This window comes from Malus sylvestris, chromosome 1 (assembly GCF_916048215.2).
Source record: "Malus sylvestris chromosome 1, drMalSylv7.2, whole genome shotgun sequence".
In the NCBI taxonomy this organism is placed as follows: Eukaryota; Viridiplantae; Streptophyta; class Magnoliopsida; order Rosales; family Rosaceae; genus Malus; species Malus sylvestris.
Window position 1 is genome coordinate 13,468,126 of NC_062260.1, and position 24,154 is coordinate 13,492,279.

Consider the following 24,154-nt stretch of genomic DNA (forward strand, 5'->3'; position numbering starts at 1 on the left):
CGTTTAGGCACCTGTAAATTTGAATTGTGATTGGCTTGCTGGAGATGTGTGTTTTCTTGAAGAAAGGATTGCAAAGAAGATGAGTATCAGTGGATGACCAAGGTTGGAACTAGGACTTGAGTTTGTTTTAGAGTGAAACAAAGTCTACATGTTTTGGTAACAACTGTAGCATATCAGTGATTTGGTATTCTTAATATAACTACTCATTTTGTTGTTAGCTTTTAGTGTAATATTTGAATATGTGAATTTTTATAAAGTAAATATGCAATGTTGTAAATAAATATCTTTATATATATTTATTTGTTTATTGATTAAATAAATTTTTTTTAATTTTTGGAATTTTTTTACGATGGCCAATAGTCGTGATCAATTTGTAATCCACAATGGCCATAACACGTGGTATAAGATCCCAATCTACCATGGGCACAATCCGTGGTTACTTTGTATTTGACAATGGGCATAGTCCATGGTAAAAACAAAGACTTTTTATTACATCTAGAATACTAACGGGCACGATGTCAGTGGTAGATTGTAATTTATCACGGGCATCCACTGCGGTAGATGAGCTTTATTTAGATGAGTAATTTCCAAATCCTAAGAAATTAAGAATTTAGGTCAAGTGAAGAATAAATACATTACAAAATTTTAGATATGAGAGATTAGAAATACATTACATGATCAGTACAAATATATGTACAAGAGATTTGCAAATGATACACTTTAAGTAAGAATTTGTACAATCCTCTCTCATGTTTTTGTAAGCATATATGATGCATTTCTAATCTGGCCCTCCTACAGTCCTACATTTTGTGATCTATTTCTTATTGACTAGGCGTCAATCCTTAAAAACTTAAAAATCCTTCGCCCAAACTTATACTGAAAGATTTAAGAATGGTGTTATTCATATTTGTCTTATATTGCACACGATATTGCAAAGTCTAATTATAAAAATTTTATTTCTTGCTTTTTTCCTTGCAAAAGATTTCAGAGGGTATGCGTTTTGTTCTTTCTTACAATGCTAAAAAAAATAAAAAATAAAAAAAGAAATAAACGAAATTCTTTTTTATGTAGGTGAACTAGCATTAGTTGTGACTCTGTGAGGTTACTTTCAAACATCAGAGCCACAAGCTCCAACATAAATACAAGATAAAAAATTTTGTATTTGTTATACAACAAAGTTTTGTTTTTTTTAATTCTTTGTTATACAACAAATATTTTATTTAACGGGTGAGTGATTTAGATAGCTATATATATATATATATATATATATATATATATATATATTTATATATATATATATTTTAACAAACGATGGCTACACTAAGACCATCTCCAACTCTTAAAATCTAAAATTTTTAACCCAAAAACAGTTTTTCTGCTCTAACCCTTCTGGGTTAAATTTATAGCCGAGATTATTAAAGAATGAATTTAGGATAATTTTTTTTTCTTAAGCAACTTTAAAAAAAAAATTATTTAGACTATACTAATTTAATTTTATGAACATTTTAACCCAAAAATATTTAAATTTCGATAAATATTGAAAAATCACTAAACTAACACTATGAAACTTGTGAACACTACGAAAGAATATGAAACACATAAAATATATATTTTTAATTACTTTAGCCGTTGTATTTAAATTTAGACCATTAGATATTTTTTTTACCGTTGGATTTGATCAAATTAGATCTTAATCATTGGATTCAATGAATTTATAATCATTGTTGGCATATGTTGGCATAAGCTTTTGGCATATGTTGGTGGGATTAGCACGTAGGTGCTCAGCAAAATGGCCCAATGAAGCTTTTGGACTTTTCATTTTATTCATCAAGGATTTACGCTTGTAATCCTTACTAGCTTCATGATGTGTCATAATATTGAACTCATTTTTCAAGTCAAACATGAGATCTCTAACTTACAAGTACTTACAAGTACAGAAGAATATCATTAGGTAATTTTTAAATAAATCACATCTTCAAATTTTCTCACATATGACCATGAGGTCTTGAAACCTTATCAATTTATGCCTTGTATTTTTTATTTTTTATTCATTTATTTATTTTTTAAAATTTACTATTATTAGGGGGAGGGAGAGAAGGAAAAGTTCGAAACTATTATAATAAATTAGGGAAGGGGTAGTTTCGGATCCAAAATGCCTGAGTAAAAACTCAATACTCTATCAACTAAGATATTAGAATGTAGAATTTATTATTAAATTGATGATGTGATGGTTGTAGCTAGGGGTGCGTTTGGTTTGGTTTTTGGCCGAAAATGAAACCAAACTGAAATTACGGTTCGGTTCGGTTCGATTTTCTTTTGATTTTTTTCAATTCGGTTTAACTTCGCTTTGGTTCAATTTTTTGAGTGGTTAAAGTGGAGCAAAATGGCTTGAGGCAGGCAAACAATACTGAGCATAAGAAATATGAGATGTTGTATGGCCAATAGTGTGGATATGCATCGTCAGCCCTAAAGTTAATCCAGGGGACATCCGAGTTCAGGTACATCACCTCCATGCCCTTGATCTTAAAGCCAAATATAATTAGAAACGCATGCAGATTTCCAAACACCATAGTAGCACTTTCTTACTAGCTCATCATGTACCGCACCTATTAAAGCTTTTACTTTATTAATTCCATGAGAAAAATATTCAGAAATAAAACCTGGTAAGAGTACTGAGAAAACATTGTAAACCAAAACAATAAAATAAATTAATGTTTGAAATATCCTAGATATGCTCTATATTTTCATGGATATCCACAATATTTCCGGAAAGCAGTTAATTTCCTTGATATTTTCAAGAAATATTCGGTGTTTGCAGACAATTTGCAAAAAGTTTGTAGGAAATATCTATAAGCCTATGCATTCTTTATTTTTTAATTTCTTTCTTTATGATATTAGTTTACTTCAATAAAACTTGTGCTGCTTTCATGATGAAAATTTCAATTAAGTTGTGTATAATTTATTCTTTCTAATGAAATGCTTTATTTTATTACTTGTCATTATAATTAGGGAATTTTTTCTTCTCACATATCACATACTTATTGCTTACACAATATCTAATCATAATTAATTCTTGATTCATATGTGTGTTGTGGCTTCATATGACATTCCCTAAAAAATAATTTTAAATTTCCTTGTTTTTGAGCAGATTTCGCTCATTTTCATCGAAGGTAATCGATATCAATATCGATACACGATATATCCATTGATATTTCCACAAATTTGCCTATCGATATATCCATAAATTTGTCTATCGATATTTCCACGGATACCGATATTTTAAACACTGATTAAGATTCACACACACGGGTGATATATTTTATTAGAAACAATATCAACAATGAACTATGTTGAGAAATTAAAACCATTGAAAAAATCTTTTAACATAAAATTGCATCGTTTTTGTAATTTCATCATCACCTAAAATGAATAGATCTGTGAGCATAGAAACCAAAATCAAAACTCAAAAAAGCATCTCTTTAGGGTAAGGGATTGTTGGGTTCAGTTTGTTTCGGTTTTCAAATCACCGAAATCGAATCGAACCAACCAATTTTTGGTTTGGTTCGGTTCGGTTTTTCAATTTCGGTTCAATTTTTTTTCTTTCGGTTCGGTGTTCAGTTCAATTTTTTTTTTTTTCGGTTTTTCGAACCCACCCTTAGTTGTAGCCCATGATTCTCAGTTATCTAGAAGCCACACTTACACTATTGCAACCAAATTATGTAAGTGATTGTAGTTTTGAAATATGAAGTGAGATCGCCGAAGCTCTGTAATGTTGTTTTCACATCAATTCTAAGAGTCATATGCTTGTTAAGTTACCAATTTAACAAAGAACCAGACAATCAAGAATATATAAGGATAAATTTATCAAATTCAAAATACAATGTCAGAGTTTATTTTGAAAATGGCCCGAAACCTAAGGTCTTAATTGTAATTAGGTGATAATATTTGTGCATTAGGCCATATGACCACTGTCATGGGTCCCCTGCGTCAGTAACCCAAGTGTATGTCATTGATTGATAATTACGCGAGTCCTTTCTGGTCTGAGGATATCCTTTTTGGTCTGAATCAATCTTTGCCTACCTTTAATTTATTTTCTTGAAAGATAGACAGATATTATATATTTTTAAATTCAACCGCTTATGATATTGAATTCAAGTATTCTTTCAAAACAAGTAAAAAATGTTTATTTTTAATTACGCCATCTAAAACTTAAATTTTATTTTATTTTATTTATTGTAATTTAAAAGATGTCATTTAGCTCTTTGAATGTCGAAGTTCGCTTCATTTTGCTTTTTGAAACTTGAAAGTCAACTCTATTAAACTCAAAATTCAATCCACATTGACTTAGATATGTTATTTTCTTATGTGGGTTTGATTAGGGTGCATGGGGCTAATCAATTTCTTTTTCTTTTTTTTTTTCGATTTCTTTTAAATTTAATATTATCTGATTGTTGAATGTTAACGCATAATGGAGGTTTAAATCAAATTTATTGCACATATGGCATAGTTTGATTGGGTCTTGAGTCTCACATGTTCTTCAGGAGGCAACCTATAAGTTTCAGGGAGATGAAAGAGTCCACAAGTCAAAGTGAAAAAAATTTTAAGTTTGAGAGAGTAAAATGATGACTTTTGAGTTACAATGAGTAAAGTGAAATAAAAATGAAATTCCAAGAACTGTAACTAAAAATAAGTCCAAAATTACTAAGAATACTCACACGAACGTCTGTTTTTAAGCGCAATGAGCGCCTAATTATTGTGAGTCATATTGAAGTCATTTAGAGTCAACAATCTATATTTGCAAACAACTTAGAAACACATGTTTTCTTTGCCTACACTTCATCGGACCAAGTCACGTTTTACCCTCTTTAAAATAATTGAAGATGAGATAAACAAATTCCTCTCTGGTTTTGAATTTCAATGCACTAAAATCATGCTAGTATGTGAAATAACCTGTAGCGGAGCTATGATTTTCAAATAATGAGGTCGTAATATTAACTAAAAAAATTTCATTGGACCATTTCATTGAGCACTTACCTGCTAATCCCCGCCAACATATGCCAAAAGCTTATACCAACATATACCAACAATTCCTATTATTTGCTAAGAAAAGAAAAACAAATATGATAGAAGAAAATAAAAAATTAGGAATATAAGATTGTAATTTAATTGATCTTAATTGTTTATGCGGTCAAATATATTACACAAACAAATATATATGGAATTTTTGCTAGAATCAAGGACTACCAATAACTCCATACTGGCTCTGTGACTGGAAATAACATAGGAAGGTGGTCAGCCAGTCAACCAACGTCAACCAACGTCAACCAACTCTCCTGCTTGGTAAATTTCTTGCAAATTAGACTTGACCGAGACTGATGTTATGTTCATGACCAAATTGACTAAAATTATGGCTCAAATGACGAAAAACTTAATTGTGATAATTTTGTGATATTTAAAATTTTTAATCAATTGGAATAGAGGATTCACTTAGTACTATGATCTAATGGTATTCGTCTTACTTGTAAGTAAAAGGTCTTAGGTTTGATTCTCGCCAAAGGTAAATTTAAAACATATTAATACTAACTTATTTTGAGGCTAAGTTTACTCTCTTCCCAGTATAGATAATATCATTTGTTAAAAAAAAATTCAATTAGAATAAAGGGAGGGTATCATCGAGTTGGCACTATAATTTTTAAACGCACCTCTATACTCAAGTTCAAATTCTCGTTATAATTTAGACTAAATTAAACATGTCCCTTTGAATTAAAAAAAAAATCATCCCCCTAAACAAACCTTTTGGCCTACTCAACCAACGAAACCGGATCCCCTCCTGAGCATGGGGTGGGGATCCTCCTGACCGGGTCATCTGGATCATTGAAATTTAATCTAACAACTACAAATAGGAGACCCTCTAAAAGTTATATTTTAATGGTCCAGATAATCAGGTCAGAAGAATCCCCATCCCATACTTAGGAGAGGATCCGGTTCCTCAACCAACGTGCTAGATAGCATCATTAAGAGAGAGAATTTTTTGTTAACTTCAAAATAAATAAACAACCAAAAAATGAGTTATAAACTTATAAGAGTTGAGTTGGTAACGTAAGTTACGCAACACCAAAATTCAATGAAAAATAAGGAGAAACTGTACCCAGTGAGTACACAGATTGTCCTTTAAACGCACAAGTGTGTTACGTAACTTACGTTACTCGTTGTCTAATATTTTTTTATTAATCCTCTAAAAGGGGATTAGTTAGTGATTTTGTTCCGGTAATTAATTGAGACTAGAAAGACTCATAGGTGCTTTTTAATATCTCCTGACCATCGTTCTGTAATTTATCAATGTCAGAATCAAACTCAGGACTTGCTATGTGAAAAAAAAACGGATCTGAATTCGTCCTCAATCACCAACTAAATCCGTGATGATTTGTTGTCTAATGTCTATTGGGTTTTCCAGTCTTTCGCACAAATGCGCCTCCGCTAAAATACAAACCAGGACACTCCTCCTCTCAGAGTCGTATAACAGAGTAGGACCCCCCACCCTCTCTCTCTCTCTAGCCAATCAAAGTCCATTTTAACTCGTATGCCACGACTCTCTTTCTCTTGGAACCGTCCCAGAAAACTCACTCACCCTTCATTTCCATTTCTCTCCAGTTTTGTGTCTTGTGTATAAGAGTTTCTTCTGGTCTATGTTCTTGGGTTCAATTCAATTAATCTCCCAAAAAGCTGAGAGCTTCTGAACTCAACCTGTCAAGCTCAAAAACTAAGGTGAGAACTTCTTTTTACTGTTGTTTTTATGTACTTTATTGGGTGCTTTTGTGTTGGATGATAGATTATGGTTGTTTCAGCTAATGGGGTTTTTGATCATTGAGGAAATATGTGAATTTTGGAGTTTGTAATTGAAGCTTGGTAAATATTTGAGATAATCCCTTCTGGGTTTTTATTATTTTTGGAATTTATAATCAGATAATTTTTGTGTGTGGATATATGACTATTTGTTCGTGATAAAGTTTTTATCTTTTTTTACCAATTACCATGATAATTGGTTCTTATCTCTTAGGTATCTGGGTCTCCAGTAATTTTTCATTTCCTCCAATTTTTTCCAAATCGGATGAAAAGTTTTGTATTTTCTCTGAGTATTTAGACTTTAGACAGAAGTTGACATGGTACTATTTCCTTCTGGATGGCAAATGATGGTTATTTGAGTTAATTGGTTTATGCTCATGGAAGAAACTAAAGAAATTTGGTGTCCGGAGGTGAAGTTTTGTCAAGAAGGGAGGTGGGTTTTGTACAATTTCCTAAAATTTTAAGAAAAATCAGATTAAAAGTTTGAATATTTTCCTGTTTGTTTCTTGAGAAAGTTTAGCTGAACAAAGGGACATGGTATTACCATTTTTCGTCCAACTTTAGCTGAAAAGAGGGACATGGTATATACCATTTATTTCTGGATACCTTACTTTTCAAATATTTACGTTTTAGTACTCTCAATGAGCAGAACACGAGATTACTGCTCCGGGGAAAGTTAAAGGGAGGGATTTTGGATGATTCTGTATGTTCTTGTCCTCCTTTTTTGTTAGTAAGAAACTGGGGAGTTTGGTTGTTTGATACTCTCTGGAATTTTGTAAAAGTGGAGGGCTTTTTGTTGTTTGTTTCTCCTTTTCTTTTGTTTTCAGAATGTCTTGGTGTTACAGATCACATACTTAATAGCTAAAGCACTGAATATTTTTTGCCAGAATCTGCCTTTTGTTGAATACAAAGATTTAAGATTCTCATCACCCTTTTGATTATTTTTTTTATTTCTTTTAAATTATCAATTTTAAGGGACATACAAGATAAATCGTATAACTCCATTTTCCCTTGAACAGATTTATGTTCTGTTTGGTTGCCGAAATATCTGCTGGGAAAAAGTGACTGTAAATTTGTAGAAGGATAGTATCAGATTCCAGAAGACAACATGTGATTAGTTGTAATTATACTATGCAAATTGGGATTATCATTCGTTATTTTTTGTGATGCTCATTCAAACACTTGGTTTTTTAATGATTTCACTGTTCTATATATACGGGTTTTTTGGGATTCTCTTCCTATTAGTTTCGGCATTTGATATATTATCTGCAAACTTTGAGTTACTTTTTTGGTTCATTCTCAGGTACTTCGTTCGGTGTTACCAATTCCTTTAAGCACCTAGTTATACATCTTTCAGCAGTATTGCTTCAATTGTCAAAGTCCGATGAACCTCAAGTTAGGGGTGGAGGTTGTGGCTGCCCATGACCTTATGCCCAAAGATGGGCAGGGCGCAGCCAGTGCATTTGTGGAGCTCCACTTTGATCATCAGAGATTCCAAACCACTACGAAAGAAAAAGATCTCAATCCTGTTTGGAATGAGAGCTTCTACTTCAACATTTCTGATCCAAACAACCTCTCTAACCTCAGTCTTGAAGCCTGTATTTACCACCATGGTAAAGGCAACTCCAAATCTTTCCTCGGAAAGGTTTGTCTTACTGGGACATCATTTGTTCCATATTCTGATGCTGTTGTTTTGCACTACCCTCTGGAGAAGCGAGGCCTTTTTTCACGCGTTAAAGGAGAGCTTGGTCTAAAAGTTTTTGTTACTGATGACCCGTCTATAAGATCCTCAAATCCACTTCCTGCACTGGATGCGTCTCTGGACAGAGATTCACACTCTGCACATGTTCAATCACAATCACAATCACAACAAGTTCCAAATGTTAACTCAAACATGTTGTCCAATGATAAAGCTGAGTCGAGACACACATTTCATCAACTTCCAAACCCCAACCTAGCACAGCAGCAGAATATTTCTTCAGCGTCAATGCAGCCATCAGTGAACTATGGGATGCAGGAAATGAGGTCTGAACCACAGTCTTCTAAAGTTGTTCGCAGTATGTACTCAGGTTCATCAGCTCAAGCGCCTGATTATTCCCTTAAAGAGACAAGCCCTTACCTTGGAGGGGGGCGAATTGTTGGAGGGCGAGTCATACCTGGAGACAGGCCATCTGGCACCTATGACCTTGTTGAAAAGATGCAATACCTGTTTGTACGAGTTGTGAAAGCCCGTGACCTTCCTCACAAGGATATAACAGGTAGCCTTGATCCATATGTTGAAGTAAGAGTTGGTAACTACAAAGGAACTACAAGGCATTTTGAGAAAAGACAGAACCCTGAATGGAACAAGGTATTTGCTTTTGCAAAGGACAATCAGCAATCATCTGTTTTGGACGTTGTAGTCAAAGACAAGAATCTTTTGAAAGATGATTTTGTTGGGTTAGTACGGTTTGATCTCCATGAAGTTCCTCATCGAGTTCCACCAGACAGCCCATTGGCTCCAGAATGGTATCGGCTCGCAGACAAGGATGGAAGGAAGGACAAAGGAGAACTGATGCTTGCAGTATGGTTTGGCACACAAGCTGATGAGGCATTTCCAGAGGCCTGGCATTCGGATGCAATTGGTCCTGACGATGGTTCTTCGGTTGCTTATGGACACATCCGTTCAAAAGTTTACCATTCACCTAGACTATGGTATGTTCGAGTAAATGTGATTGAGGCACAGGACTTGGTTCTACACGACAGGTCCCGCTTCCCAGATGCATATGCAAAAGTACAGATTGGTAATCAGGTTTTAAAGACAAAACCAGTTCAATCTCGAGCTATGAACCCAATGTGGAACGAGGACCTGATGTTTGTTGCTGCTGAACCCTTTGACGATCATCTGATCGTTTCAGTTGAAGATCGTGTAGGTCCAAGCAAAGATGAGACCTTAGGAAGGGTAGTTATACCATTGAACGCTGTTGAGAGGCGTGCAGATGATCGATTAATCCGTGGCCGGTGGTTTAACCTTGAAAAGCACATGTCAGATGCCATGGAGGGGGAGCAACGGAAGAAAGATAAAGATAAGTTTTCCAGTAGAATCCATCTCCGTGTTTGCCTTGATGGAGGGTACCATGTGCTTGATGAGTCAACTCACTACAGCAGCGACCTTCGACCCACAGCTAAGCAGCTATGGAAGTCACATATTGGTGTGTTGGAGCTCGGAATTCTAAATGCTGAAGGGTTGCACCCAATGAAAACAAGGGATGGGAAGGGTATGTCAGACACATATTGTGTAGCAAAGTATGGGCACAAATGGGTTCGTACTCGAACCATAAATAACAGCCTAAGCCCAAAATACAATGAGCAGTACACATGGGAGGTATATGATCCTGCCACAGTTCTTACTGTTGGGGTTTTTGATAACAGTCAGATTGGTAATATAAATGGCAGCAGTAGGGATTTGAAAATTGGCAAGGTCCGGATTCGAATCTCTACCCTTGAGACTGGCCGTGTCTACACACACAATTACCCATTACTAGTCCTTCATCCTTCAGGTGTCAAAAAGATGGGTGAATTGCATCTTGCAATTAGATTTACGTGCACTTCATTCGTTAACATGATGTTTAAATACTCTAAACCACTTTTGCCAAAGATGCATTATGCAAGGCCATTGACTATGATGCAGCAAGATATGTTACGTCACCAAGCTGTCAACATAGTTGCAGCTCGTCTTAGTCGGGCAGAACCACCTCTGAGGAAGGAAGTAGTTGAATACATGTCTGATGCAGACTCTCATCTTTGGAGCATGAGGCGAAGCAAGGCAAACTTTTTCAGACTGATGTCAGTTTTTTCAGGGTTGTTTGCTGTTGCAAAATGGTTCGGAGAAGTCTGCGCTTGGAAGAACCCCATCACTACCGTGCTAGTACATGTTCTTTTCGTGATGCTTGTGTGCTTCCCTGAATTGATTTTGCCAACTGTTTTCCTATACATGTTTCTGATAGGGATTTGGAACTGGAGGTACCGCCCAAGGTACCCTCCTCATATGAACACAAGGATCTCATATGCAGATGCTGTGCACCCTGACGAGCTTGATGAAGAATTTGACACATTCCCCACAACGCGGAGTTCAGATATAGTTCGAATGAGGTATGATCGCTTGAGGAGTGTTGCTGGAAGGATTCAAACTGTGGTGGGAGATGTTGCAACCCAAGGGGAGCGGCTTCAGGCACTTCTCAATTGGCGCGATCCTCGTGCCACTACTTTATATATTACCTTCTGTCTTGTGGCTTCTATTGTGTTGTACGTGACACCTTTCCAGGTTCTGGTTCTTCTTGGTGGCGTTTACCTCATGAGGCACCCGAGGTTCAGGGGTAAGATGCCATCAGCCCCGGTTAACTTCTTTAGAAGGCTGCCAGCAAGGACAGATAGTATGTTGTAAAAGGTCTACTCAGATGTGGTAAAGTTTGTCCTGCCAGTGTCTCTGATTTTTTATTTTCATGGCGGTACTTGTAAATTGTAACGCGTATCCGCTGGTGTTCTGTTTATTGTTTATTGCAATCATGGAAGTGCACAGATGTATGCAAACTGTTGTGATCCCGGTTAGTGCTCCTCCTATTGATGTACTGTTCTGCATTTTCAAGCATCTATAAATATGGTTGAATCATACCTCTTACTTTGTCAAAGCTATTCAAGTAGAAACTTGACTTGCAAAGATTGATGAACTGGTAAAGCAGCATCAGTGATTTCCAGTCATTTTTCTTTCCGACATAAGATTAATATGCAATCAATTTGAACTGTTGTTTTGCCGAGATATGTCATTATCTTGGTTGCATTGTTGTCCTGGAGCCGGAGGACGCTTTTTTCCCGTTATATTGCCACTGGGATTGCACATATGAGCTTCGATGCTCATTCAATCTTCCATCTTTTTCCCGTTATATTGCACCTGCATAAATCTGATCATGATCTTCTTCTTCAATCTTCCTTCTTTTGCTTTGGTAATATCGGTGTTTTAAAAACCTTGCCTACGCCTTCGCCTTTAAAAACATTGGGTAAAATATAGAGAAAATGAAATGCCTGAAACAACTGTTTTTTATATGTCAAATTGTGACATTGTTTGTAGTCTTCTCTGGAGAGAGGGTATACTGCTTCAAATACATGGTGTTTTGTAATACAAGAAGTGAGGTAAACGAATAAACGCGCAATCTGATTATCGACAAAGATCAAGTAATGAAAGTTGAAAAGTTTCCATTTGTTTTTTGGTGAATTGTCAATTTAGTCTTTGAATTATCACTTAAGTGAAAATTAGGTCCCTAAACTATAACGACCCATCCCTAATTTTACGAATTTCAGAACGTCGAGGGTAAATTAGTAATTTCACATCGGGAGATATTTTTATGTTTGTCTTTTTTTTGGGCTTGTTTGGTGTGCCAATGGGGCCCACCCTTGCTTTTTGGTCTCCCGACTCTCTCTCTTCCCTCTCCCCTTGACACTCTTCTCTTCCTTTCTCTCCCTCTCATCTCTTTGCATCTCTCTCTCCCAGCTCACACAACAACAACGACAACACCACCCCACCACAACTCACGCCGGCGAACCACCACCCTCACCACCATCTAAACCTCGTCGTTGTAAACCCAGGCCAAGGTCCTGAAAACTCGACAGTGGCAGAGGCCATTGCCCCCGACAAACCCACGACGAGTTCTTGTCATTCTCGATGAAGGTAAACCTCGAAAACTTAGTAGATCTCGTTTTGGTGAACGTTTAGGGTAGTTTGAGATGTGGTGGCTTTTGGATGCAGGAAAACCCTTAGGGAAAGTGTCCCCGATTTTTGGCAAGGGAACTCCTTTTGCAAGCATTTTTCGGCCAACTCCAACCATGATTTGGTCCTAAATTGGTACGAACCTCTTCCCCTCGTGTCAAGCTTCATTGTGGCTTTTGTTTCATCGAAAATGGTGGAGAAATGAGCTCGAATGGAGCTCTAGAAGTTGAGCCGAGAAACCGGCCAACCTCATGCCTCGTAAGGAAAGCGAGTACGCATGTATTCGCGGGTGCATGAGGTTGCGCATGGGGCTACTGTGCTCAGCGAGTGGCTTCCCGAGCCGCCGCCCCGTTACGGCGCATAGGGGAACCCGATGTTCCTTCTTAGGTTTTTCAAAGTGCCGAATCCGAATCCGCCATCCATTTTCCCAAATTCAATCATTTTAGTAGGGTTTTACTTATTATTCCCTTTTATGTGCTTAGGTGCATTTGTTAGTGGTGACCCCGTCCTCTCTAGTTTGCATGGCTCTTCGGCGATGAAGTATCTGTGAGTGGACCCTTTCTCAAATTGCATGTTTTTATATAAATGCTAGGCTTGCATTCATGAAAAGCATGATTTCATGATTTATTTATGATTTATCGAACTTATGTTTTATGAATATGGTTTACGAACTATTGCTTTTATGTCCTACAAAATATTACAGATTTGTGAATATAATTTATTATGGTTTATGAATTAATGCTTTGAGCTTTTGAGCTCCGGTGATTTGATACGAGAAATGTAATTTATGTTTTCCGTGCTTACTTAGTGGGTAATCATACAACACATACACACAACATGAGTTTGTATTTGTATATGGCTATAGGACACAGTTGAGGAGCAGTGAGATATTTATGACATACTCCCGGCTTCATTGGCGAAACTAGTGCCAAGCAACTTCACTAGCCACGGCTAGTGTCGGTGTGTTATGTATATATTTCTTCCTTGGCGTAACCCAGAGTTGTACAGCTTCACCTTTGGGTGATGGGATCTACCATATTTCTTCATTGGCGTAACCCAATGTCGAACAGCTTCACCCTTGGGTGATGGTTATGCCTTTGGGCTACTATGATACCCCTATTTAAGTATATTGTTTTATGATTTACGAGCTTTGTTATGGATTTGCCTTTGGGTGTTCACAATACCACTTTTAGATATGATTTTATTATCTACAAACATTTTCGTGGCATGTAGAGTTTCAAAAAAAACATATTACATAGTATTATATGTGTATTCAAAACAGGGGATTAGTATGTTCAAAAGAAAAAATGATTTTACTTAGTATTATTATTATAAACTTTGGTCCATATATGCTTTGTTTTGCATCCCTTTCAGGACTTAGAATCGAGACGTATGATCCAGCGTTGAGGCGTTCCCATATCGGTACCTTCAAGTCCTCTCGGTGTAGGACCCCCGCTTTCTTTGTAGTCTCATTGTTATGTATAGTTGTTTTGTAGTATTCTTGATTAGTGGTATGCTTTGTACATGTTCACACATCCGCATATTTCATTATATTTAAATTTACTTATTTTATTTACGTTCGTTCTTTCTTTATAACTTGCATGCATGTTAAAATGGCTTCATCACCTCGAGTGTCGGCCAACACATGCTCATCTTGGTGTTTGAGGGATATCGGGACCGAGGTGTGTCATAAAATATTTCTTCAAAAGAATCTGTCATTGAATCATAAAAATCTACCAATTACATCCCTAATATTATATTCGAAGCTACTATTATTTTTTGTCAATTTAAATCACGTTATTTGCATGTGATATACATTAGAGGATAGATTGGTATTTTTTCATATAAAAAAATAGTATATGGAGTTAACTTTAGAGGGTAAATTTGAAGTTAGATTCGCAACCTATATGAAATGTTTGGGCTTATAGGTGAGAAAAGAACAATATTACACTCTAAAGTGTGTCAAGTGATTTCAGTTGATGAAAATTAGATCAAATAGTTTTGAATATAATAGTAGGGATTTAAATTTTTAATGAATTTAGGGACTTATTTTACTCAAAAAATAATTCAGGAACTGAATTTTTACAAAGGTGATAGCACAGGGACTAAATCGGCACCATATGTGCGAGACAATGGTCTTGGTTGATTCAAAAATACCAAATCCATCAATTAAAGAAATTGCTAGAAAGAATATCCTTTCAGAGTTTGAAAGGGCCAATTGAACTTAGAACTACTATTGATGCAAAATGAGTCCATAAGATTTATGGAGAAGCTACTTGTAGGAGGAGATTTAAATGGACATGTGGGCAAGAAAACATGCAACGGTAAAAGTTTCTATGGTGGCTATGGTTCTGAGGAGAGAAACAAGAGGGAAGTCATTTTGGATTTGCAATGACATACGATCTCTTTCTAGCCAATACCTACTTTTAGAAGAAAGAGGAGCATGTGATAGCTCAAAAACCTTTTCGATACAATTTTGAAAACGAAGAAGATGTCAAATGAGTGTCAAAAAATAACTTGGGGCCTATATACAAGATTAAGGGAACATACAAAATTGCACAAACTATAGGGGTATCTAGTTAATAAGTCATACAATGAAGCCTTTGGAGAGAGCAATTAAGCATAGATTGAGACAAGAGACACGAGTCTCAAACAATCAATTGGGGTTCATACCAAGCCACTCATCTATGGAGGCAATCTATCTCTTATGAAGATAAATGAAAATATGTAGAGATGTGCAAAAGGATTTGCACATTCTCTTTATAGATTTGGAAAAAACATATGATAGGATCCTAAGAGAAATTCTTTGGAGGATTCTAGAGAACAAATGAGTAAGAGTAACATATATCCAAGCAATAAATGATAGTATGATGGAGCAAGGACTCCAGTAAAAACTCATAAAGGACAAACTGAAAGCTTTCCCATAAGCATATACCAAGGCTCAGCTTTAAGCCCTTACCTTGTTGCATTGGTAATTGATGAGTTAGCAGGACATATTCAAGAGGATATCCTTGGTGTATGCTTGTCGCATATGATATAGTGCTGATAGATGAAAAAGAGGAAGGAGTAAATGTGAAGCTTAACCTTTGCGGGAAGTGTTGAAAACTAAATGTCTTCATCTAAGTAGGTCAAAGGCAGAGTATATGGAGTGCAAATTCAGTGAGATGATGGGTCTAATGAGATAAGGGTGAGGATTGGAGATCATGAAGTACCAAAAAGTGAACGCTTTCATTTTCTTGGATTTATCTTACAAAAGATCTGAGAATTGAGAGGAGATATCAACCATAGAATACAAGTTGGACGGATGAAGTGGTAGAGTGCATAGGTTGTATTGTGCAATCGTCGTATGTCATTAAAACTTAAGGAAATTTTTTATAGGACAATAATAAGGTCATCAATGCTTTACGACAATAAGCTATAACCTATATCATTAACACATTGCCATGATGGATTCTAACTGCATCACAACCACATATCAATCAAAACCACAATCACCACGTGCTAACATAATCATTATCACCATATTTTAAAATGAGACTAAATTTGTAGACAAAATTTTGAAAACTAAACGACATGGAAGTTGATGATTGATTTATTACTTAAGCGTTGATAAATGTGTTCAGTCTTATTGGTGACACATCATTTAATTTACAAATTTTGTCTTCAAATTTAGTCTTCCAACGTTACTCTATCTTAAATGGATAATAGCAATTCAATATTCCAGTACCAACTTGATGGAAATGCTCGGAGGATTTGCTTACAAAGCGATTCCTTCCGGACTCTCAAGCCACGTATACCTCTCTCAAATGAATCAATACAGTAGATGGGTCCCATCATTAAAATTAATAAAAAGCTAAAAATAAAAAATTAGGCTTATTAGTCGAAATGCCTATTGAAACTACCATTGAGTCTCAGTTTATCCCATGAAACTAGTTGTGTCTCATTTTGCCCCTTGAAACAGATTTTTTCAATTATTTTGTCTCACTTTACCCACTTCCGTTAATGGACTGTTGAAAATGTCAATTTCAGAGAGGAAAGTGAGGCAAAATCAGTTTCAGAGGGTAAACTGAGACTTAATGGCAGTTTCAGGGGGCATTTCGACTAATAAGCGTAAGTTTGAATTTTTAGCCTCGATGAAACAAAAAGTTAAAAATGTCAGTTTTAAGGGGCAAAATGAGATAAAATCAGTTTCGAATGGTAAACTGAAACTCAATGGCAGTTTCATTAGGCATTTCGACTAATAAGCCTAAAACTTATATCCTTTCTCTCTCCGTCTTTTCATCAGTTTCAGAGGGTAAACTAAAACTCAATGACAGTTTCATTAGGCATTTCGACTAATAAGCCTAAAACTTATATCCTTTCTCTCTCCGTCTTTTCATCTGCAGATGGGTCCCACCGAACTCCATCCTCCGTCTTCCATCTTTACGGTTGCTCCCAAATCATCTCAGCTTTACTGCCAAACCCATCTAAAAACCCAGTTACCAAAAAAAAAAAAAAAAAAAAAACCATCTAAAAACCCCATTTAGTAGGGAAGAAATGTGGGTGCTTTGCCTATGGAGATTCAATATAGTCTTTGGGTATGATTTGATTTGCGTGCTTGATGGGAAATTAGAAAATGCAAGTTAAGGTAGAAATTGAAATTGAAGGATACAAATATTTCGAATTCAAATTGCTCAAATTCTTCTTCCTAAATTTTTGTCATCAATTTCCCATTTCCACTTGAAGTACACAAGTTTCAGATCTTGTTTTATTTTTTCTGTTTACATATTCAAAATGTGGATTTTCTCGAGTATTTTTCAATGGATATTTAGAACTTTGTAGCCATGCTAAGAGAGAGAGAACAACTGTAAATTCTGGAGAAAAAAGTACAGTGGCTTCTGGGTTTCATCGAAGAGGAGAGAGGTGGGGATGAGCCAGGCCGTTGGGGTTTGGACGACAGAAAGGAAATAGCAGAAGGTGAGGAAGAGAGTGTTTTAAAAGTGCGTTTGTTGCACCGAACTATTTCGAACTGGACTAATTTTAGGGATTAAACTGAACTGACTTAGAATAAACGTTTGGTGCATTGTTGGACTAAGAAACTGGATAATGAAAAAAAAAAAAACCCATGCTATATCAACCACCATCAAAATTTCAACCAAATTTGACCTTATCATGCCTGACTCCAACAATTTTCATCATAATATATTTATCCAACACTCCATATGGATGCCCATTTTGAGCTTTTCTACAATAGGAGCATTCCAGGTAATTTCTTAACAAATAAACACAACTATCAACATTCCAAATTCCAAATTCAAACAACATATGACACTTATATCTCAGTTTCAAATTTTGGACAAATAAAAATACACAAAACAATTATGCAAGCAACATCAATTGACTATACTTTCCTCGAAGCCTAAAAAACTTGACTCCACAAAAAATTATTCAAACTCAGTCATAATCACAATCACAATAATTTAACTCAAAATTCAGCCTCATTCGCACTTAGCAAGCCTCAGCCAAACTTAGCCCCAATTCTCTTGGACATTTCATCAAAAACCTCCTGGGCACTTTCCAAATCACCCTTTTGCACATACCCATTGATCAATTGAATTCACAATCAGCAAATGACTATATTTTCATTCATTTGGTAATGAATTTCTTTCTCATTGGTCATGAATTCCCAATCATACCATAACGAAATCAAATTCAAGTGGAGAAATTGAAAACTGTAAGCTAAAAAAGGAGAAGCTCTCACCATTTTTCGGCAACAGCGGTGATCTTGGCGAGCTCGTACTGGTTTAGAGACGATGGGGAATGAAAGTGAGGATTTAGCGGCGGTGGATTTGGAAGGGCTGAGATTGCTCCATGAATGCTCAAGAGTCGTGGGCTAAGATTGCGGTGGAGGATTGTGCAGCTAATATGCGGTGCTCGAAAGCCACAACCATGGCGATTTTGGTGAGAGAGAGAGAGAGAGAGCGTGTGTGTGTGTGAATTGAACAAAGAAGAAATGAAGGGAGTTGGTGGATTGTTTTTCAGTTTTTGTTTGAGGTCTGGATTTAGGCTTTTGGGTGGGATAGTGAAGGCCCAAGGGAGCAGGCAAAGGTGTGAAGGAGAAGGGAGAGGGCGAAAGGACGAAGAAGAAAGGAGACGACGAGGGATCAGCGACATGGGAGAGAACAGGACTAGCAATCCGCTCGAAATCAAGGGGCCTCGATAAGAACGTTTAGCAAAGCGTTCAGTCTGGGTGAGTCCCCATTAGTCTCATTAAAACTAGTCCAGTGTGGACAACAAACACCGGATTGGACAAACACTTAATCTAGTCTAGTCCAATAACTCCTAAGAAGGTCAAACAAACACGCCCTAAATGTCAAGATAATTCCCTTTTTTTTGGTAAAAAAAATAGAGTTTATTAGATGAGATGTTAGATTGGCCACCTATGATATTTGAATCCACGCCGTCATGTAAGAGCTCACCACATTTTTATCACTATGGTAAAGGGCCACTTGTGTCAAGATAATTCATTATTAAAACATAATTATTGTGATTAAAAACCATAATATTATCCCTTAATAATAAAAAATTTATCTTAATATTTTCCATCTAACTGTCTAGAACTCTGCTCACTCAACAGCCTTGATGGCTTGGGCCGATAGCCTTCAAATCGGGACTTGGGAAGACTTGCAAAAGAGACTTTAAGAAAAAATATGGAGTATTTGGAGCTAACAGAACATTTGGGGCAAAATCAAGCCCAGTGGCATTGTGGGATTCATACAGCTAATCTGACTCAGTGGAATAAGGCTTTGTTGTTGTTGTTAATGTCTTGTTGTAATGCAAACGTTTAATGTTAATGTCACGTTAATGATTATATTGTCATGCTGTCAAATTAAAAATTATTGGTTATTTGGACTACAGTCTAAATGCAAAGTGCACTGAATTGACAACTTTTTGAATACAACGATATGTTTTACACTAAGGGGAATGGGAGTTCGGAAGCTACACAATGAACAACCTAATTTGATATCTACTGAATTGACAGCTTAACAACATAACATATCATTCACACTATTGAAAAAACGACATAGCAAATATATGACAGAAAAAAACATTATTCATTTCACTAATTCAAGTAACTTTATCCACCAACAACTTGGAAATAGGAAAGAAGAAATAAGAGAGAATAACATAGTACAACATTTAGTACAGCTTCACACTCTTTAACACAGTAGCACTATGAGGCATGAGCTAGCCCAACAAAAGCATTGAACCTAGCTTTGACAGTAATTTTTATTGGAAAATGGAGGAAACCACTCACTTAGGCATCAGACCAGAATATATCCATAAAACCCCGCCTGGGGTCACTTTCTGACACCCCCAAGGCCTTCCAAACAGCTTTAGAGGCATCAACAATATTGTTAGGACACGGAGGCTGGTAATCGTGCTCGGCATCACATCCCATGGTGGAGTCACACTCGTCGACAACCATCGCTTTGACGCTCCTTCCATTACCATGGATGGTAATGTGGCCGAAACACCGTCTCCTTTTGTCGAACCACCCCGTTGACAATGCCACAATAGGGGTATTATCCGAGTGGTACTTATTGTCACATGCTGATGGACCGCCGCCATCACCACCCTTTTGAAAGCTGTTGATGGTCAAGGTTGCTTTCGTATGCTTAGACACCTGCGGCGAGCACTTGAAGATGGGGTAAAGCTGACCATTTTTGCAGCACTCGGAGTCATTCCCTTTGTTACATTGTCCTCGAGGAGGCTTTTTCCCCCTAAGCTTGCCACTAGGTTTGCATTTTTGAGCGTCTATGCTCAACCAGTTCGTAGCAAGAATAATCAAGATGAAGAGCAAAGCACCTGAATAAATCTTGTTTTTCATCTTCTTTCTTCTTCCTGCTTTGGTTTATGCTGTTTGAAGAACTCGGATCCTTTAGCTGGCTATATATATAGGACATGCATGCAGTACTGTTGTTTGTTTTTTCTTTCTTTTTTTTTCTTTGGATACCTTGAAGTGTTTGAAACAGCTGGGATTTTAATGTTAAATTATACATTGTTTGAACTCTTTGTAGAGTACAGTCTACTGTTTCTTAAACATACCGATCGGTATACAAATACAATTGATGAGATATATGAACTAAAAATAATCACAAACGTACAATATGAATATCTGCAGACAGTAGCTAGACTGTCAAAAGCTTTCTAAAGAATATCACCACATCTAAGTATTAAGTATCACTTTTGTATTTTGTGTTATTTCGTTCGGTATCCAAGCTGTGTGAGATGAGGGCTTGGCTGATTCCAGTACTTATTAGGATTCATCGATGTGAAATACTAAAAGATCCATCAATATAATAATAATAATAATAATAATAATAATAACAACAACAACAACTAGAAAGGAAAGGCTTGCGTATTGCAATATTAAACAGACAAATTGAAGATCGAGGCTTGCGTACTGCAATATCCTTAAACAGAAATTTCGTCCCTACTTAGTGCTTGTAGTTCTACAGACGTCTGCTTCATCAAAATTCAACGATCTAAGTCAGAATTCCAGCACCGGCAAACTTGACTTTTGGCAAATTTCTTTGTGGTTCTCTCAGTAAGAATGTTTGGGATTGTAGAAGAAGAATTTTTAATTTTTCTATGTTCTAAATGCCATACAGATGAATGTACATATAATATGTTTATTCCAATTCGCAACATATATGAGAATGTGATGCGTCTCTTTGGAGACATCTTCTCAGAGGGGTGCTTTGCTCTCTGGTATTCTTTCATCACTTCAGACTTCATTTGAAAATATGAGTCTGTTGATATAAAAAATACTTAATTAATTAAATCCGAAATTAATTAAAAATAATTAATTAAATAATTTAATTATTTGAGCCTGAGCCCTAAGGCCCATCTTTTTTTTTATCAATTAATTAGTACACTAAAAAACCCAACCCTAAGATTGAACCCAATTTTATTCTCCATGGTTCATCACTCCAACCACTTTCTATAAGGGATAAAGCCTTATAAAGTGAGTGAATCTTTTGGTAATGACCAATGTGGGACAATGAAATTTCTACTCAAAATTTACAATATCTCTTAGAGAGTGGATTTTGAGTTTTTTTTTTCTTGAACCAGCTCTGCGACAGTGCCAGAAATTTGTACACCTTAACAATTGGGCGTTTGTACAAGGAAGGGTGTGATATTCCAGGGAATGGTTACGTTCCCTCTGTTATGTTTAGGCTATGCTGCTCATCAATTAAACTTTGCATGCTTACTACGAAATGAAAGTGGTTAGGCTATTAAGACACCTATTGTCTTCTTCTTCTTCTTCTTCTTCTTCTTCTTCTTCAAAAAAAAAAAAAAAAAAAAAAAAAAAAAAAGACACCTATTGTCATTTCTTGCGCACACACATACTTAGATGGTTCATCAATAAGAAAATACTAAGAGATCAATCAATAAAAATTATTGGAAAGATTTTTAGCTTGAAATGCCTGTCCACATCCAAGGCAGCGGTAAAATTTGTTAGCTTATTATACGTTGAGGGCTCATTTCTCTCCACCTAGTTTATTTAAATGCAAGTGTGCACAATTCCTTTAGCCTATGCTGAAATCCTTATTTCAGTGGGTAAATGAGGCACCAAGATATCGATTCTGCTATATATGCTGATTATTTGAGGGCTTCTAAGCATATGATAACATCATAATTTAGACAAAAATACTTTAAATTTAAACTCATGACATAGTTGTGGGGTGATTTTTCTGATTGATCACTAATTTGAACTCTTGAAGTATTTTTCAATAAAACTCATAGTTGAGGGCGATTTTTCTAATTCACTAATTATTTTGTTTAGAGCAAGTCCACCCCTAAAGACTTTGCGCCAGCACCCAGCACATTTATCCACTCAAGTGAACAGTAATAGACCCCCAATGAACAATAATAAGCCAAGGCATTTCCACCCCTAAAACTAAATAGCCTAGTTAATTTTATTAAAATATTATTAATTTTTATTATAAAATAATAATTTGATTTATTAAAATATTATCAATTTTATTAAGGAACTCTTCTGGAACCTCCCTCAAAACCTCACCATTTCGCTCCGCACCCCTGGAACCTCCCTCTGCATCTCTCTCTCCCTCTCTTTCTCTCTTTACCCATTCGGATTTAAGGAACTCTTCTAGTCTTCCCCCACAGAAAAATGAAACACCGCAGCTTTCTATTGGAAGGTGGCCTTTTTCTATCCAAATTTTCAGAAAATTAATTTCTTGAGCTCAGTATTGGAAATTGTGATATGGGTTTTTCTTGGTTTGCCGTTGCTTTTTGGGTTTGTTTATATGTTGTTCTGTTTTGCTGTACCTCGGAATCAGAGGTTGACATTGGAAAAAACCCAACGAAATTGTTCTCCAGCTTGGCCCCAATCAGATCATCGAGGACGATTTCCGCGTGAAAGGCACGCGCTAGGCAAATATCCCGGCTCCTTGGTCAATCAATTTTGGACTGGCCTAGAGACCAGCTTGGGCTGAGTGCCAGGCAAGTTGCTGGGCCGGAGTGAATTGACAGGATGCCAGCCTGGTTTTTTGACTGGGTGCTGGGCTATTCCACCTCCGGTGGAACTGCTCTTATGATAAATCAGTATAAATTCATGACGGCCAATAGTTCCTTTCACATGTGCCATCTCCCCGTGAAAAGCCATATACGATTTTAAACTTCCATCTGAAGGTGACATTTTGCCATATATGTCTTCTTACTGTGCTTCGTTTTGTTTACAACTGAATCATATGGCAGTGGGAGTGCTGAACCTGCCGATGGCGAGAAGCCATGACAAACATATGAAAGTTGAAACAATAAAATCCATGTTTCCTTAGTTGGAATAAGCAAACAAGTAGTCAATTTTAGGGGACATGTACAATGCGATTCTGACATACGATTTTAACTTTTCAACAGCATAGTGGTTTTGATTGGTAGAATGTTAACCGCGACTAATTATATATATATATATATATATATAAGGGTGGACATAAAAACCGTCAAACCGTCAAACTGTATCGAACCGTATGAAAAAAAATTGAAAAGAACCGTGTTGATTGGAAAAGTCAACTTTGAGTCAAAAACCGATTCGGACCGTTTCAAACCGGTTCGATTCCGGTTTCAAATGAACGAAAACCGGCCGGAACCAAACTGAACCGTTTTATTAATAATAAATAAATAAATAAATAAATTATATATATACACATGTCATGATATAATAGGTTAAGTTGAAAAATTAGTTTCACCAAGTATCACCCTCCCTCATCCTCACTCACGGCCTCATCAGTCATCGCCCATTTCACACTTTTAGATTTCCATTCCTGTAGGCTTCTTCACTCTGCCGAGTCGCCGCCCACCTCACTCGCGGCTCTCTGCGACGACCCTCGTCATCCCTCCTCCGCGACAACTTCATCCTCCGTCCTCCCTCATTGTATTTTCTCTATCTTTTCTCATATTCTCTCTCTACACCCCTTCGTCAAGTCTCTGAAGCATGCTGCGGAGGACCTCTTGCTTCACTCACCTTCCCCACTTCAGTCCCCACCGCATCGCATCTGAATTATTAGG

The 24,154-nt window shown here is 36.5% G+C and overlaps 4 protein-coding genes across 7 annotated transcripts in view; 3 read left to right on the forward strand and 1 right to left on the reverse strand.

Annotated features, from left to right (window-relative positions):
* The window catches only part of LOC126631659 (tRNA-specific adenosine deaminase TAD1-like), a 92,397-nt gene that overhangs the window by 50,298 nt on the left and 17,945 nt on the right, over positions 1-24,154 (forward strand). The window lies entirely within an intron of this gene.
* LOC126631413 (FT-interacting protein 7-like) lies at positions 6,476-11,493 on the forward strand. The gene is made up of 2 exons (XM_050301549.1): positions 6,476-6,765; positions 8,147-11,493. The coding sequence occupies exon 2, from the start codon at positions 8,228-8,230 to the stop codon at positions 11,264-11,266; it is 3,039 nt and encodes a 1,012-aa protein (XP_050157506.1). The 5' UTR covers positions 6,476-6,765; positions 8,147-8,227; the 3' UTR covers positions 11,267-11,493.
* Positions 19,669-20,931, reverse strand: LOC126631827 (kiwellin-1-like). The gene has a single exon (XM_050301988.1). The coding sequence runs from the start codon at positions 20,451-20,453 to the stop codon at positions 19,881-19,883; it is 573 nt and encodes a 190-aa protein (XP_050157945.1). The 5' UTR covers positions 20,454-20,931; the 3' UTR covers positions 19,669-19,880.
* The window catches only part of LOC126631834 (putative ripening-related protein 5), a 41,192-nt gene continuing 40,880 nt past the window's right edge, over positions 23,843-24,154 (forward strand). For all 4 annotated transcript variants that reach the window (XM_050302013.1, XM_050301993.1, XM_050302003.1 and 1 more), the window contains exon 1: positions 23,843-24,153. The gene's annotated coding sequence lies outside the window, so the exon portion shown is untranslated. The remainder of the gene's footprint in view (position 24,154) is intronic.

What these genes read in the sequence shown, in the direction of transcription:
- LOC126631827 (XM_050301988.1), bottom strand. Translation starts at nt 20,453, where the DNA reads ATGAAAAACAAGATTTATTCAGGTGCTTTGCTCTTCATCTTGATTATT.
- LOC126631413 (XM_050301549.1), top strand. Translation starts at nt 8,228, where the DNA reads ATGAACCTCAAGTTAGGGGTGGAGGTTGTGGCTGCCCATGACCTTATG.